The following is a 16,180-nucleotide window of genomic DNA, read 5'->3' as shown; positions in this document are numbered from 1 at the left end:
AACGGGAAGGCTTCATGAATGCATACTGTGTAAATAAGTGTCTGTCTTCAATTTCGTACAACATAAATACAGGGAGAACCCTTTAAAATTATTTTGACAGTTTACCCCAATAAGCCACGCCTTAATTCAGGCATACTGTCTCTGTATTGGCCAACGATTTCTATCTGTGCCCTGATTGGTTGATTTTTCGTAGGTTTCCCTCAGAACTGCAAGACGCTGATATTGCATTACAGTGTAGCAAAATGGCGGCTGTCATTCAGAATCCACTAAAAGCGTAAGTAATTTGACAAATTGCTGAAATTATGTACAGTTACTTTGTTGGCAACATTAAGATTATGATAATACATCATTTGACGTATATACATGACGTATGCACATGACTGACTGAACTGTCGTAGCATTCTATGTATTTCTACTTGCATAATGTGTCAGTGCTTTCTCCAAAGTAGCCTGCTTAGTTTTTTTATTTGGCAATCATGACTTTACATTATTCTCTGCTATGTGTTTCGTGCACTGTGATATTTTGATTGCATATTCTAGTTTAAACATTAGCCTGCCTAATTTATTGACTCCGAGTCCCCATCCAATCCAAAGACTCCCTGTCTTTGAACGGATCTGGATTCGTTTTACTTATTTAATTAAAACGTACATAAAGTGTTTCAACAAGCCTTGCACTGTTATTGCGATGATTAAAACGCCATATGCATTCGATGTTGCATATCAACGGAATAACATTTCACATTCCTGGAGTCGTTTACAGTTGGCGTGGATTGTCGACATGTCAACTTTGGCTCGAGCGCAGACGTGGTCAGGACCCGGTAGAGCAACGGAGGAGGCATTTTGCATTTGCATGCCTTTCCTTCCGAGAGCGGAAAAGTGACAGCAATTTCAGCCACGGAATTTCAGAAAATCGTTAGGACTGTGCTAGTTTTTCAATTGCATCCTACTCCAAATTCATGCTCCGGGGAAGTGTCTTTCTCTCTGTGCACACAGAATTTCCCCTTTGTTCGATCCATGCTTTAGTCACCCTTCACCTTTCCCCCGTCCACCTTTTCCCCCAGTTGTAATAGAGTGGAGTAGTTGTTGCCCCTCTTGCATGTCTATTTATTTTATTGTTTTAGAGAAAGGAGATACCATTAATTTATTTTACTATCCACTGTTTTTTGTGCACTGTTGTGGTGTGCAGGACAGTAGTTTATGCCTTAACCCAGACCCCTTTTACAGTTGGGATGATCTGGCTTGAAGTAGCCTAGGTACATAGTGAAGGATAATTTGACTGTGCCTTTAAGTGGAGGAGTGGTGCAGATTAGCCTGGTCCAGGATCCCAGGCCCATCTGTCAAGAGATGCTCCAACAGCGAGGAAGTGTTGGGCACAAGCAGGGGACCCATCTGCTCCTCTACAGAGGTACCGTGGCACCCCCATGGGCCCGACAGGAGCAGGGCAGTGTGCTCCTCGCCTACACACCACTAACACCGTGGCCATCGTTGTTCTGCGACCAGCACCGTCTGAATGAGTACGAGACTCGTGTCACTGTGCTGCTCTTTATGCTCGTTTCATGGCTGTTTGCTATCAATTGAGACATTGCGGTTTGATAAGGCGCTTTTATGTAGAGCGTTATCCTTATGTCTAACAGGATCAACCTACTCTTTTGGATTCTGTGTTGGGCTGCTGCCGCCTCATCCCGGAGAGGTTTTAACATTCTAATGTGGAATGTGTCCTCCTGCTATAAGCTGTGCTTAATGAAGTGTTTCAATCTGCTATAATTAGCTACTGTCTCGGGTTTCTGATTTCATTTCACACGTTTTGTCAGATTATAATTAGTCACACTTGACACTAATTGGATGTTGCTCATGTGGACCAATTTGACCTTTTTTGTATCAAGAGTATAGAGGGAAATTAAATTGGTGAGTCTGTTTGGGGTTGTTGTAGAGATCGTGGTTGGTGTAGCAAAAGTATAGGCAGTAGCTCCTCCCTGTGCGTGCGTGCGTGCGTGCGTGCGTGCGCGTGTGTGTGTGTGTGTGTGTGTGTGTGCGTGTGTGTGTGTGTGTTAATTTCTGCATGCATGGAGGAGAGGTGGAGAGAGTGGGAAGAAGAGATAAGGGGAGGGAGAATGGCCACTGATAAAATGGAGCCCAAATTATGAGATGTCCTCACTGTGCACAGTCCATGTGCGTTTCTGGTATTCTTTCTAAAGGGGATACCGTTTCTCTGATCTTACTTGCCATATACGGTACACCCAACCCAAGCATTTGATAGGAAATGTTGGTGGCCTCTTGTCAGTCAGTGGGCGAGTCTGTCTGTCATGGCCGTGCGGTTGGCTCTGACTGAGTCATGGCAGCCACATGCGTGTTGGTGCTGAAGTGAGGAGGTGTATCGTCTGGTTATCCTCCAACCCCACACCCTGTCGTGCTGATTGCTGATGGGTGTAATCAGGGTGTTGTTGTCAGGATGCAGTCGCCTGCTATGCCCTCTCCTCTCTCGTTGTGCTGCAGCCCTGGCTTCCTGTAAGGCAACAATGCACCTGCAACAGGCTCAGCACATCGGCCGTAGTTACCGTTGTTAACTAGACCTAGTTCGGTTTTTAATCGGACTGCCACTCTGAATGCTAAACTCTTTTGAGAGCCACAAGTCACAGCTGAGGTAGAAACAGAAGGGGTATGTTGTTGATTCACTTTCATTTCCTTAAGGTCTCATGGAAACTGTAAGATATCTCTGTGGAATATGCAAAATGTGTGTTATAGGCTCAGCTTGCACAGACATGTGACATACACGTTAGACCGTTGACAGAAACGCACTGGTGGAGGCCACACCAGCCACGAGATTTTCTTTTGTTCCCACACCCCCACACCCCCCTCACTCGCACATCTGTAAGATAGTGTAGGCTACACTTTTGAGGTACCTTTAGCTGCGCACGTATACTGTGAGGTCTGTTTCTGGTTTGCTCTGGTATGGTCTTCTCACTGGAACAGCCCTCCAACCACTTCAATGTCACACAAAGGCCCTAAATAACGGACAGTGGAAAGAAGGAGAGGAGAGAAGAGAAGAAAAAAAAAAAAAAAAAAAGAAAGAAATGTGTAGCAGAGGGGGGGGGAAAAAAAGCAGACAGAGAGAGAGAGGTGAGACGAATGTGTGAGCGGTGGTTCTTTCACCTTCTGTGCTCTCAGACGCTGCGTCGGAGAGATCTGTCACCTAGGCCACAGCACCTGCAGCTCAGGGCAGCGCACTCTGATGGTAGACATGCTGCCTCCGTGACAGTTAACGCCTCACGACAGAGGAAGCTTTCAGCATGACTTTTGATGGTTGTTTGTTTTCTGTTCCCCTCGGCGGTTTTCTTTTTGTCTTTTGTGAGACAAATTACCTCCACTGGTTTGACTGAAATGGATCTGGAGACAGCTTTCAGCTTCACTCTGCACAACCGTGTCTGTGCGGAGTCAGCTTCAGCAATTACTGTGTTGTACACAGGTAGCCTATGTTTACGTGCGTGGCCGTACAGTGGGTATTGATTGGTGTTATGACGCGACACGGCATTGTTAGTTAGGTGAGAAGACACTTGAAAGTTGCTGCTTGTATGATGTTATTTGTGTCCTTTTCGGTGTCTTCAGCATTCAGTATTATCGTTTTTGTTTTCATGGGAAGTTCAATAAACTATCAACCATTGACTGCAAAAATTATCTTTTCATATACTTGGGATATTAAACCCCCCGGCACTGCCACTGTGATACGCATAAGACCCTCTGTTCTTGTAAAAAAAAATTCCAGTACTTCCAGCTAGTTTTACAACGGGCAGTAATGCCCATGCTGCTCCACTGTGTAAGCTCATGGCTCTGTGGCATTTACACAAGGCCAGCAATAACTCGGATACTTATCTACCAGACACACGGACTATGTTAGTTTGTAACACAAGGAAGGAAAACAATGTAGCCTGCTAGTTATCATTCTGATGGGTTAGTCTTTAATTTCTCTCTCTGGGCTTCATGCCCTCTCCCCCCCTCCCCCCTCCCCCTCCATCTCACACTCTCTCTCTCTCTGTTGCTCTCTGTTGCTCTCTTTCACTCTCTATTTCCCTCTCCTTGCCTTGTGTACCTGGAACTGTTTACTCTTCACACAATCACACTGACATGCAGCCTCTCTTTCCCAGAGTCCTCAAACACTGTGGCTTTGTCTCAACCGCAGAGCTTTCTTCTTTGCGACGGAAAACATTCCAAACATGGCTGTTTATCTGCTGCAAGTTGTTTAGTGAGAGAGAGAAAGAGAGAGAGTTGGTAGGATAAGTCGGGTTCTCAAGCTAGCACCGATCCTGCCTCCTTCCACAGACCACTGTAGTTCTAGACAAGACTGCTGGAGCTGACTACAGCAGCTCATTAAGAGTGGGTCTTTTCAAAATGGCTGCCTGCTCATATTATAATTGAGAACATGTGGTGGAAATTCATTAGGCTACATTGATATGTTGCCATGTTCAAGAGGCTAACTACTGGTGCCTGCTGCTGCTTTCTCCTAGATTTCCACCAGTGGCCCAATTGTGGGTCCAGCTAGGTGGCACTTTGCACAGACATGTTGCCATTGTTTAAGGTGCAGCTGCTACATTTATCCTCATCTTTGATATAGTCAAATTAAAACCTGTCTGTGAGCTAGAGGCTCTGCTCAGATTAATTAAGTAGGCTAATTACCATATGAGGCGACGGTCTATGGCAGGGATTTGAAGGTTTGAATGTGAAAGGGGGAGGAGATTTCACAGTGAATATTATTAAAACTGATACCCTGAAGGGCTGCCAAAATATCACTGGGAAAGGATCGCGCAAACTGCAGGGGCAGCGGCGACCCTCTGATCAATGGAAAATGGTTCATTCATTGAAAAGTATTGGCTCTGTCCGTTACTTCTATTGATCTATGGTAATCATGAGACCCTGTAATCAAACACACATTCCACACGGCCGTGCCCTAGCTCAATCCCCCCCCTCATTGATTTGACGCCCTAAATAGCAACCACGGCTGCCTTTGTCAAATCAGTCATGTGAACAGCCCACAGGACCCAGAGGTTGTGACGATGTGAAAGTCACGTCTCTGCAGAGTTCAGTCAGCAAGCGCTCCGCGCAGGGGCCTTATTCACCTCAGCCGCTCCGCGCAGGGGCCTTATTCACCTCAGCCGCTCCGCGCAGGGGCCTTATTCACCTCAGCCGCTCCGCGCAAGGGCCTTATTCACCTCAGCCGCTCCGCGCAGGGGCCTTATTCACCTCAGCCGCTCCGCGCAGGGGCCTTATTTACCTCGGCCGCTCCGCGCAGGGGCCTTATTTACCTCGGCCGCTGCGTGTTTGTCCATGACGGAGGCACTCCAATCAAAAGGCTAAAGACCCTGAGGGCCGTGTTTGTTTGATTCTTTGATTGACCCCGGTGATTAACATTATTAAAGCAGTCCTCTAATCATCTCTTGCGTTTTTTGGCTCGTCGCTAGGGGATGGCCCTTGATCCTGCAGCCCTGATTGTGTTCACAGCGGTGGAGAGAGGGGGGGGGAAGAGGATGAAAATAGGTTGTGTGTGGTTGTGTGTGTGTGTGTGTGTGGTTGTGTGTGTGTGTGTGTGTGTGTTTGTGTTTGTGTGAGTAAAGCTGTTTGCTGATGTTGTTATTTGTTATTTTTCCCCTCTTGTAGGCCTACTTTATTTAAAGGGAAGGCCTACTTTATTTAAAGGGAAGGTCTAGGCCTGCATGGTCTACATGATTGCATGTAGGTGGCTGAATTGTCAGATCATCGGTAGTAGGCTACATTCCTTATGCTCTAGTGTTTGGGGTGTTGAATACGCCCCTCCCCCCCACACACTAAATCAACAGACTAGACATTTCTAAATACCTACAAATCTCTTATTCTCTTATAAATCTGTTATTATTCAGTGTCTACCCCCCAGCCACATGACCGCATGCCAGCCTGTGCCAGCCGCATGCCGCCCTGACCCCTCTGTCTGCATGGTGCCCCTGCAGGTTGGGCGACCAGTTCTACAAGGACGCCATTGAGCAGTGTCGCAGCTACAATGCCCGTCTGTGTGCAGAGCGCAGCGTGCGCCTGCCCTTCCTGGACTCCCAGACCGGCGTGGCGCAGAACAACTGCTACATCTGGATGGAGCGCCACCACCGCAGCCCTGGTGGGTACAGAACACAAACGCCACTCTGTCGGAGGCGGGGGGAGGGGTGGTGGGGGGGGGGGGGGGGGGGGTGAATGGCTGTAGGAAGAGAATGGCCCCCGGTAGCTGCTCTTGTGAGTTGGCCTACCTCAACATTGTTGGGTTCGGACGGTGCATGGCTGTGGAAAGAGAATGGCCCCACTCACGGTAGCTGCTCATGTTAGCTAGGCCTACCTCAACATTGTCTCTGTTTGTCTGGCCTGATTTTCAAGAAGCACCCTTGGAATCCATAGAGCCGTAAGAACACGCGTGCAGCCGTAAGAACACGCGTGCAGCCGTAAGAACACGCGTGCAGCACCAAGCATGTCTTGTGTACCTTAACATTGTATATCACACTGTTGCATCACCTTTTGTTAAGAGGGAGGGTAAACTTGTCGTGTGTGTGTGTGTGCGCGCGTGCGCTCGTGTGTGTGTGTGTGTGTGTGTGTGTGTGTGTGTGTGTGTGTGTGTGTGTGTGTGTGTGTGTGTGTGTGTGTGTGTGTACGCATGCGCAGGGGTGGCTGCAGGTCAGATGTACACGTATCCCGCCCGCTGCTGGAGGAAGAAGAGGCGGCTGCACACCTCCATGGATCCCCGCCTGCGTCTCTGTGGCCTGCAGCTCGGTAAGAGGAACGCCACTACACAAGTACAGGCTTCAACAACACCTGCTTCCCTCTCTGCCTCTCTACCCCTCACTTTCACCTCAGCCCGGCGCCTTCATCCCCCACTCACTCCCATCATCTCTGGTGATTACTGTTTATGATCTGGAATAATCTAACTGAAAGCACATCATTCAATTTCTCTGTGGAAAACAAATAGCCCCGCTAGTCACTTTTCATGAAATATAAAAAAAAAAAAAAAAAAAAAAAAAAAGACTCCGTTCACTGAGGTGGTAAACTTGTTTTGTGAGAACTAGAACATGTAATTACATTTTGTGCTGCTGGGAGCAGGCGGACAGGAATCGCTGTAGACTGTATTTGATAAATGTTATGAAATGGAGAGCTTTGTCCCCGTCACTCAGATTGGCTCCAACGCTGCCCACTTACTCACATTCTCACCCACTCCCATTTATTTTTACCCCTTCACTCACTGAGTAGTGTGTGTGTGTGTCTCTCTCTCTCTCTCACACACACAGACACACACAATGCATCTCTCTCTCGCTTTTGCTCTTGTTCTTTCTCTTTCTCTTTCTCTCTCTCTCTCTTCATCCATCCATCTCCCACTTTCTCTCCCCCTCAGATGCTAGTCCCTCTCAGTCCCTCTCTCTCAGCCATGTTGGCTGTGTCTCCTACCTGGCCAGCACACCTGAGCTCAGGTAACTGGACAGGTTTGTGGCTTTGGCCTCCAGGGATGAAACACAACCCTGAAGAATGGACTTCTCATGAGGATGGCTCACTCAGCTTAATTCTCTTTCTACCAGTTTCCTCTCAGTTTTAAAGACTAAAATGATGGTCGTCAGAAACCTTTTTTTTTAAATGAAGAATAATACTGACAACGTTGTATTGTTGTTCTCACACTCAAACTGGCTTCTACGTAAGTTATTTGTATAACGGGCTTGTTGGAAGAATTAATATGTTAGGGACATGGAGATTGAGAGCGAGGGAGAGACCGCGAGGGAGAGAGAGAGAGTAGCCTTGGCCTCTGAAACCCAGCCATTGTTTCACTCACACGCCCCATTGTGTTGTTTTCACTGAGCTGAGCTCTCCCTCTCTCCCTCAGTCCCTGTATGACCCTCTGCCTGTCACTAAGACAGCACTGTGCAACAGGCCTACGTCCATCGGCCACTAGAGGGGCGCTAGCGTGCTCAGCCCGGGGTCTCCGCTGAGGGGCCGTATCTCCTGTAGCTGGGCAGAGGTAGAGTAGGGCTGGATCCAGAGTAAGTACTGCTGGCTGGCTGGCTGGCTGAGGGTGGTAGAGACTCCGGCTGCATGCAGAATCAGCTCCCTGCTGCAGGCTGCTGCCTGTGCTATTTTTATCCCCGAGCTCCCAGGGGGGGAGGCTGTCTAGTCACGGAGAGTTGAAAGTCAACGTGTGCAGACACAATGGTTGAGGGGCTGCCGGCTGTGTGGATGAGCCCCTTAGCTGAACATAGTATACCTGCTTCCACCTTCACCTCCTCCTCCTCTCCTGCTTCTGTCTTCACCTCCGCCTTATGCAGGCCGTCTCCTCTCATCAGCAGCATGTTAACGCTCAGCCCAGAGAGCGAGGCCTTTTTCACTGGTTTCTACGGAGGGAGATGAGAGGCTGCAGTGTGTAGGTATGGTAATAAGCCTGAGTGGAGGCTTTGAAGTCTGTCCTCCTTTCAAACATGGTGAGGCTACTGAATGAAAATGAAATGCCCGGAGAGAGGGAGAGGGAGAGGGAGAGAGAGACTGATTAAATAGGATCTCTAGGTTTTGTCTCTCTTCCATTGGACCTCTTCATATTCTGTTTTGTTTTTCCCCCCCGGCCCAACACAGAAAGATACATCTACGGAGAACAATATTAAAAACTATTAAATGGATGGTTCTTCTCCCCCCCACCCCCCCCCCCCCCCCCCCCCCCCCCACAAAAAAATCGATGGAGTAGAAACAGAGAGGAGACTTCTCGTTAGAGGTTAGTTTAATGGTTTATTCCATACATTGTTTATGTGTCTGCATCCAGATGGAGGACTCTCAGCCAAGGATGCACTTCCCTCCCAGGGCACCACGCTGGAGGCACTACTGCGAGGGGAGGGTCTGGACAAGAGGAACAACTCTAAGGATGAGGAGAGCCTCCTGGAGATCCAGGTGAGGGGGGGGGGGGGGGAAGAGAGCCTCCTGGAGATCCAGGTGAGGGGGGGGGGGGGGGGGGTACTGGTCTGGGGGGGGTTACTGGTCTAAGGTCAGCTGTTCTGTCCTCTGCCATGGTCACAGCCAATCTGAACCTCATAACAGATAGTTTCCTGGAACAGTTGGTAACATAATCTGTTCCAATAGTTTGGTTTCATTTTTCTCAACATGGCGTCATCTCACCACGAGTTTGTCATCTTCTTTACAGTAGGAGCTCTAGCATAATAATAGTTTCACTCTTCAGACAGATAGGTCAGCCACTGACCAGAGCCATGACATTGATCTCCCTCTCTGTTGTGCCTCTCCTTCCTCCACAGAGGGTCCTGGAGGCGGACGCGGCTGAAGATGCCTTCGATGACGATGACGATTATGAAGTGGACACTCCCAAACGGAGACACCGGGGCAAAGGCAGAGTAAGTGAGAGTAAGAGTTGTGGTGCGGTGGTTAGTACCTTGCCCCATCATCACAGGGTTAGTGGTTCAAGACCCGGTCTTGGCTCTGGGGCTGGAAAATACTTTTTTTCCCTCCTAAAGACCTCTTCACCCCCTGTACAAGTTTCTGTCCTATATATATATATATATATATATATATATATATATATATATATATATATATATATCCTTCTTCTTGCATTGTGACTGCCTATGGCCCCTGGTCTGAGCATTGATTACTTTATCTTATGATGGACTGATGGACTTACTTAGTCAAATGTATTTGTTGTAAGTCGCTTTGGATAAAGGCGTCTGCTAAATGCCTTAAATGTAAATGCATAAATGTGATCCACAGGAAGTGCACTGCTGCTAATGCGAGTGTTCTTGTGATGACTCCATCACTCATTCATAGATTCACTCTCACTGCGGTTGCATTATTTGCATTACTATCAGCCCATGTGTGCTGTGAGCACCTTCTTGTTTCCCTGAATCTCTCTGTGCTGGTGAATTGATTCATTACACTGCCTTGTATAAGTAATGGTTTTTGTTTTTTTTGGTGCCCTATACTCCATATCTATCCACAAATCCTTTTTCCAGACCTCTGCAGGCTTTTTTGGTACTTTTTAGCAAACTGTAACTTGACCATCGTTTTTTAGGTTAACTAGTGGTTTGCACCTTGCAGTGAAGCCTCTGTAGTTCGGCTGGTGACCTTCTGGCGGATGGTAGTCTCTGACACATTCACGCCTACCTCCTGGAGAGTGTTCCTGATCTGTGGGACAGTTTTTTGGGGGGGTTTTCTTAATTATGGTTAGAGGTCTCGGCCATCCACTGTAGAAGTCTTCCATGGCCTTCTTCCGTGGCCTGTTTGTGATTGCTGAGCTCACCAACCACCAACAATTTAATGATGCTCTGAACTGTTGGTTTTGGCAAGCCTAAGGTTTTGGCTGTGTTTCAGATTTTTCAGCCTAATAATGGCTTCCTTGATTCATGGACTCCTCTTCGCTTGTCATGTTGACGAGCACCAATAGCAGACTCCATAGGCAAACACAAGGCCGAGAATCAATACGACACATTGGCAGCTCTTGCGCCTGCACAAATGAAGTGACTGAACACACCCGACGTACCAGAAACAGCTGTCATGCCAATTGTCCCATTACTTTTAGTACTATGTTATAAAAAGTATTGCAATTCCTTAATGGTGAAACCGATAAGTACACAAATGTCCTCCAACAAAATCTGAGAATCTCTACTTTATCCTCCAGTCATTCATTGATTTCAGTCATTCTTTGATTCAGTATCGAGCCAAAAGAAGAAAACAAATGCTTCACTGTCCCATTATTTATATATATATATAATAGAATATAAACATATAATATATGCCATTTAGCTGACGCTTTTATCCAAAGCGACTTACATTACAGTGAGTGCATACATTTCTTAGTATATATGGTCCCAGCAGGAATCAAACCCGCAACCTAAGCGTTGTTAGCGCCACGCTCTACCAACTGAGCCACAGAGGGCTGCCTTCTAACAGACTGGCAGTACAGGCCTAGTCTTGTATGGTTCTTCCACCCAGTCATGATGAGCATTAGAAGCTACGCGTCATGCGGAAGATTTCCTCTTCAGACTTCTACAGGAAACAAAGCTAGCGTAGCTGTGAGCTACCGTCTCATCTGTCATGGCACCGTCAGTTGAATACACCTGTTTTGAATTTCCTTATCTTTTTTTGGCTGCTTTCTTTGCAAGTGAAATTTGATTTGAATCTTTTTGTGTGGAATTTTAATTCAAATCTTGCTTTTACAGAACACTGTCCCCTTCAATTGTTATACCCTGTGCATATTGCCTTCAAAAAAAAAAAGTTGTTTGACATTCAAGTTTGAACAAATGGCAGTTAGATTGATGGTACCGAACAGTCACCACAGAGAGTTGTCTTAAAGGTGACACTTGGATATCACGGATATGACTATTTGCTTTTAGGATGTTCATCTTCACTCTCTGTTGACTGATGTACTGTGTCTCGTCCAGCCATTACAGGAGAGGTGATTTGTCAGTTGGACATTTTGCATAGTACGATATGGGCCTACGGAGTTCAGTAGCATTTGCATGCACTTGGTGGACACACTACATTGCATTGTCAAATGCTGTAGATTTCTATGTACAAATGTCCACTTTCATTGAGTCATTGTGCAGAATTAGAGTTGTGGTTTGATTGTTGCCCCCACAGGGTCGGGGTTCAGGTCGCAAGAGGACAGAGATGGATGACCAGGACAAGCCATACGTCTGTGACAGTAAGTTGACGGGTCACAGAGCAGACTTAAACAACTGCTCTCACACGTCGGATTATGGGGTGTGTTGTGATATTGTCCAGTGACGAGGAGACATTTTATCTCATTTTCAAGTGGTTCACTTTATAAAAAAAATAAAAAAAAATCACTTGAAGTGAAAAAGCCTCAGTGGGCGAGTTGAATGGACCAAAAATAATACTCATACCAGTCTGTTCCAGGGATGGGGGCGGGGGGGGGGGGGGGGGGGGGGGGTGTGTGTGTGTGTGTATGTACTTTACTAGCTCAGTAATCATGCCCATGGCCTTACCTCAAACCAAGTGTAACCCCAAAACATCTTCACGACGTAGATTTTAGATCCTGTGCAGCGAGGCGTACCTGCCTTTCTTAAGCACTGAGAATAGATGAGATGAGATGAAGCACAGATGAGACTGTTACCACTGGCGTCTCAGGTAGTCCAGCAGGCATGCAATTTGCATGTGGAAAATCGAGGATAAGGGGATTAGTTGTCTTGTTGTGGCGACTCTTTGTGAGTGACTCATACTCGTGCTATTTTCTTTCCTTTTTTTATTATTTTGCTTTGTGTTTTCTCTGTTTCAGACAGATACAAACAAAAGCATAACTCAAAATCTTCGGCCACAGGTATCTGGACTTGTTGCCTACTTTACTGGTAGTTTAGGAAATCTGGAGTTGTTTTGATATTTTTTAGATGGTAGATTAGTGTTAGATTTCCCAGTGATTTTTATGAATGCAATACACTAACATGTTTCTCTCCATCTTCATACAGGGGCTCTGTGTGGTAACTCTTAATGCACTTTTCTCCCTCGCTGTCCCTGCATTTCTACGTCAGGGCTGCAGTATTCTCTTCCCTGGTAGCGTATTAGCCTGCTCACTAGTGAACCGGCTCCCTGTGTTGTCATTCCATTCTCCTCTGGGCCGGAAACAAGATAAGCGACCTCGATGGGATCCTATCAGTCTATTTACAGAACTGTAAATTGTTGAATTCCCCATGGCGAGCATTTTATTCTCAGCAGATGTCACCTTTTTCTGGAGACCTTGTTTGACACACTTCAGGGGTGAACTTTAAGACATGCTGCACCGCTGTTTTTTAAGACAAAGACACTGTTAAAAGGCAGGAAATGCTTGTTTGATGAAATATCTCGGACGGTGTCGGTGGTTGTTTGACCCCTTGTTGAAATTGATCCCACGGTCTCTGAAGCGACGGGAACATTGTGCTGTGAGGGTATTTTGAATGCGAGGTTAAATCGTGTTTATAACCCCATGAGATCACGATATGACACTAAACGGGAGGGAATGTTGACCTCTTGTGTCCTGTGTCGCGCTGAATACAATACATAACAACATTTCAAACAGTGTTAAGACATAGTAGAGGAACACATTTTTTCTCAGTGTTTTTTTGTGTTTCTCTGTGTCTCCAGTCTGTGGGAAGCGATATAGGAACCGCACAGGGCTGAGCTACCACTATACCCACTCCCACCTGGCGGGGGAGAGAGCGGGGGAGAGGGGGTCCGAGGCCTCCCGGTCACCCTCCACACAACGCTCTGACAGACACAAACGTAAGACACTTAACACCGCCTCAAGGCTCTTTATTGTTTCTTCAATGTCTTTTTCTCTGGTAATAAAAGTCCTCCATGCTTATGAATCAACACAAAATGTATAGACTCTCCAATAGGGAGTCTGTGTTTTAGAATGTCATGTACATGTATGGCTATTCTGTGGTTTGCCTACAGTATAGGAGTGAGCTTTGCTCAAGGTCATTACCTAACGTAGAGATAGCAGTAGCTATGTAGCAGTAACTCTGCAACAGGTTTAGGAACCTTGAGCCTGCAGTTTCACCAGCACTGTGTGGAAGTAAACACTGCTGGACGCTCAACATGTGGTTTCCGCCTGCACTGCCAACATGGGGTCCAATAATAACATGTTATCCTTTTTCCATTTCTGAGTTCTAAATCCCTGCAATTACTGGGAGATTGTAACTATTGCAAAATAGTCATATGAACGTTTTGCATAGTAACTCTTTAAGGTGATAGAGTCTGTCCATACCCTGCAGGTCAGAAGGTGCCAGGTGGGACTGTCATTCCCAACAACTACTGCCACTCCTGCCGGGGTACCCCAGGCTCCAACAGGAAAACGGGTAAATCTGGGGGTCCCTGCGCAGCCTGCCAGCGCTCCGGTAAGTACCCGGCACAGTATAACTAAGCCTGAGATGCCACTGATTTGCTGTAGCAGTTGCTGTTTGGGTTAGGGTTAGGGTTAGGGTTCGGCCACTGTGCCACTGTTCTCATACTGGTACCGCCATCTTGTTTGCCAGCTGGGCGTCCGGAGCTGAAGGAGGACAGGACGTTTGCCGGGGCGGAGGAGCTGTTCGGCACCACTTCGGAGAGCGACACGTCCACGTTTCACGGCTTCGAGGACGACGAGCTGGAGGAGTCCTCGTCAAATGGCAAAGACATGTCCAACCGATACAGATAGAGAAGAACTTTCTAAAAAAAAAAAAAATTTAATACGGACTATTTTTATTATGGATAACCTCTGGCAAAAGTCTGCTGCTTCTTTTTTCAATGTTTTTTTTGTTTTTTTTGTGGAAAGCACAAGTGATGATTTCAGGACAGAAATGCAAGTGTTATTTTATTATCTACTTGAACATTGTTGAATAATTTATGAGCGTGTTTTTTTATATTAACTTTAAAAGCGACAAGCAACTGACAGTGTTCCTTGACGAGTGACTCGCTCTCCATGTGAAACGGAAGAATCGTTTGTTGGATATTTTTATTTCATCCACTGGAGCAGAAAGGCAGAAATACGTTATGAACAAAAAAACACTGGAACATGTGGATATAATTGTATTGCTCCGTTTAGGACGATTTGCCAGAAGAAAATGAAATTTGATAATTTATCTACAAATTAAGACTTCGATGATGAACTTGAGTTTGGGTGAGGAGTGAATGTCAACACCAACTCATCCCTCAGCTTGTTGATGTCACTGGAGCCTATGACAGGAGGAGCTTTTAGAAGGCTTCTCCACTGCTTTACCCTCTGGATTAAAACAATGTGAAAATGAAGGAGACAATGGAAGGAATGAAGGAAAGACCATGGAGGAGGAGGTGGTGGAGTGGGGATTGGAACGGGGGATTGAGAGGAGGAGGAGGACTATGAAGTAATACCAAAAGCAGCCATTGCTTAGCTGAAAGGTAAGCATTATGCACCTACCGGTATATTTACACAAGGTAATGTATGTGGATTGATTAGCTCCAGTTTGAGTGATGCGTCAGGAGCCAGACTGCATCAAAACCCAAGCAATGCTTGATAAGTACCAGTCTGTTTTTGCCTCAGCCAATTTATAGTTGTTCAGACAAACAAGGATTTGTGGCGATGTTGAATGCAGACACAGGTACCCAAGCTACAGCAGCTTGGTTTAACTGCAAATCCCTAAGATGTACACATCAATGTGGCTACCATATGCTTATCTCCAGTGAGTGAGACTGGGTGAGTGAGACTGGCTGAAGTGAAGTAGATCACTGTCACATGGCAGTCAGATGATCAAACGGTGTGGTGTGTTTGGGTCTCAGAAACCAAAATAATCCCAGCTCTGCCTTGTCAGAGGCATGAGGATCCAATTGGCAGAAATACATTCTGAACGTAAACACCAGGCTAACATCCAATCATCGTTTCTCATTTCGTGTGACTCATTTCGTGTCGCTCATAAAAGGGTTATTCCAAAACCCATCAATTGTAGTGTAGGTATTCTCCCTTTTCCAGTGCATGATAAAGAGCTTAGTTTTTTGCAGACTGTCGAAAGTAAGCGATAACTGCTCAGACGTTATGTTATGATTGCCATCAACAAGCAGGGGAAAATGCTTTATGTTGGCTGTATGCCAACTAGATTGGTGAGAGAGAGGGGATGAGAGCCTGCATCTGTGAATCTCACCCACGTTCTTTGTTATAGGGGCACCTTGGCGTGAAGATCCAGAGGACGGCGCAGTCAGTGAAGGGTGAGGTTCAGAAGCATCCAAACAGGGCCTCCACACCCCCCCTCCACTGGACCCAAAGAACCCACTGAGCTGCCCACTGAATCATCCAGCCAGCCAGCCAGCCAGCCAGCCAGCCAACAGCCACACAATCCCATACTCCCTGACTCAGACCTTCTCTGTTTTTGAAGCAATTTTCCCCCTTGAGAATATGTATTGATTATCATCCCAGATGGAACATTTGAAAATGAGTGGTTCGATGAGTACAGTTCACGGCCCCTGCACCGTGCTGCGTCTGTCGTGTATCAGTAAAGGCCAGGGCTGAGGGTTCCGTGCCCGCGGGGTGAGTTTGGACTCTGTGGCGCAGTCCGCCATGCCCGCAGTGATCGAATGTGACACTGAGACGTCATTAGGTTCATCACGGTGCCCGCCTGCCACCCGTGCGGGAAACCAGCTCTGACAGCCATGACCCCAGTAGGACCTGACTGGAACGTTGAACTCTGACCCCTGCCATAGC

The 16,180-nt window shown here is 46.7% G+C and overlaps 1 protein-coding gene across 1 annotated transcript; it reads left to right on the top strand.

The window, feature by feature from the left end:
- Positions 1-223: 223 nt before the first annotated feature.
- Positions 224-15,779, top strand: LOC310814090 (zinc finger protein DPF3-like). Its single transcript, XM_083683352.1, has 10 exons — positions 224-274; positions 5,973-6,133; positions 6,667-6,774; positions 8,795-8,919; positions 9,279-9,374; positions 11,617-11,680; positions 13,114-13,251; positions 13,746-13,868; positions 14,007-14,886; positions 15,642-15,779. The coding sequence occupies exons 1-9, from the start codon at positions 243-245 to the stop codon at positions 14,165-14,167; spliced, it is 1,008 nt and encodes a 335-aa protein (XP_083539478.1). The 5' UTR covers positions 224-242; the 3' UTR covers positions 14,168-14,886; positions 15,642-15,779.
- Positions 15,780-16,180: the final 401 nt, after the last annotated feature.

The sequence above is a fragment of the Argentina silus genome (genome assembly GCF_951799395.1).
Source record: "Argentina silus genome assembly, chromosome: 13".
In the NCBI taxonomy this organism is placed as follows: domain Eukaryota; kingdom Metazoa; phylum Chordata; class Actinopteri; order Argentiniformes; family Argentinidae; genus Argentina; species Argentina silus.
This window is presented reverse-complemented; position numbering and strand designations above follow the sequence as displayed.

What these genes read in the sequence shown, in the direction of transcription:
- LOC310814090 (XM_083683352.1), top strand. Translation starts at nt 243, where the DNA reads ATGGCGGCTGTCATTCAGAATCCACTAAAAGC. An exon ending in ACGCTCTGACAGACACAAAC is followed by an intron (nt 13,252 to 13,745) that starts GTAAGACACTTA and finishes CATACCCTGCAG; the next exon opens with GTCAGAAGGTGCCAGGTGGG. An exon ending in CGCAGCCTGCCAGCGCTCCG is followed by an intron (nt 13,869 to 14,006) that starts GTAAGTACCCGG and finishes CTTGTTTGCCAG; the next exon opens with CTGGGCGTCCGGAGCTGAAG.